This window comes from Morone saxatilis, unplaced genomic scaffold (assembly GCF_004916995.1).
Source record: "Morone saxatilis isolate NCDOM2014 unplaced genomic scaffold, NCSU_SB_2.0 Contig23, whole genome shotgun sequence".
Taxonomy (NCBI): domain Eukaryota; kingdom Metazoa; phylum Chordata; class Actinopteri; family Moronidae; genus Morone; species Morone saxatilis.
In genome coordinates, this window is record NW_023339796.1 from 2,355,951 (window position 1) to 2,357,094 (window position 1,144).

The 1,144-nt window shown below is 42.1% G+C and overlaps 1 protein-coding gene across 1 annotated transcript in view; it reads right to left on the reverse strand.

The window, feature by feature from the left end:
* larp4b (La ribonucleoprotein 4B) overlaps positions 1 to 1,144 on the reverse strand; it is a gene marked incomplete in the record, with an annotated part of 26,360 nt that overhangs the window by 9,575 nt on the left and 15,641 nt on the right. The window contains 2 exon segments of the mRNA XM_035670333.1: positions 523 to 626; positions 905 to 1,041. Of these exon segments, the coding sequence (XP_035526226.1) occupies positions 523 to 626; positions 905 to 1,041 (241 nt within the window).

Below are 1,144 nucleotides of genomic sequence, written 5' to 3' on the forward strand. Positions count from 1 at the left end.
ATTATTATAGTATTCTATCACAGTTGTTGAAGTTCGGTTTTTCCCCACGTACAAACGACTGTTTATTCGTTATGTATTTGTAATTTTATGTTACTTTTTAGATCCTTATTGCTTCAACTTTAATGTTTTAAACTGGTAAAAGCTTTTAAATCATCGGACGGCTGGATAAGAAGTTCCACGTGCCGACTTCCAGACACAAAAACCTACATTACTACTCCTGGATTCATCAGTACATGTAAAATATTACAACTGTTATTGTTTAACTCTCCATTATGTGTCCATCTATCTACTATTTCACTAAAAATAAAAGATAAAATGTAGTTTGCCTGTAAATAAAAGATGTATGAACAATCGTAACTAGAGCGGGTTTGGTACCAAAGTACATAAGTTGTGCTTGTATTTAGGGCGTGATACACTTAGTCTGTGTTGACTCACGCAGCATCTCTATAAACAATTAAAAAGGACCATCTCGTTGTTGCCACGCTGTAAATAAACCATATACCACGGCGAGCGTCCACTGACCTCTATGGGCGTGCTCTCGGGAACCTCTCTGAGGATCACGATGCAGCGGTTCTGATTGGGTCGCACCTTCTCCCCCTTCTCGTCCACTTGGACCAACGGCAGAGCTGGAAAATGAAGCGTTCACAGTTCACAGCAGCACAAGTAAGACGCAGTTTGTTTTACGGCGTCTCGTCCTCACNNGAGCCAGAGATGGGATTAATTTAAGTAGTAAATTAAAATGTGTGTGTAAATCAAACACAAGCAGGTAAGACTCTGCTGATTGCACTTTAACAAACCCTCTCTTGGTAAATCAAACATCTAAAGCAGGTGAGCAGCCGCCGTTAAAGCTTTACTCTTAACTCTCAGTTCAGGGAGCAGAATTATCACATTAAATAAAACTCACATCGTAAAATGTCCACGATCAGCTCCACGTCGGTGCTGAGCTTTTTGACGTGGTCCAAGTTGGCCACCGTCACAATTGGCACATATTGGTCGCTGTCCATCTGGGAGATGAGGTACATGTCACTGGCCAGATTCTCCCTGAGAGGCAGAGAGGAAGGCAGAGGTGGTTAGTGACATTTCCAGGATGCGGCTCCGATTGTAGCTCGTGGCCCTCGGAGGTGAAATTTAACCTTTATTTACT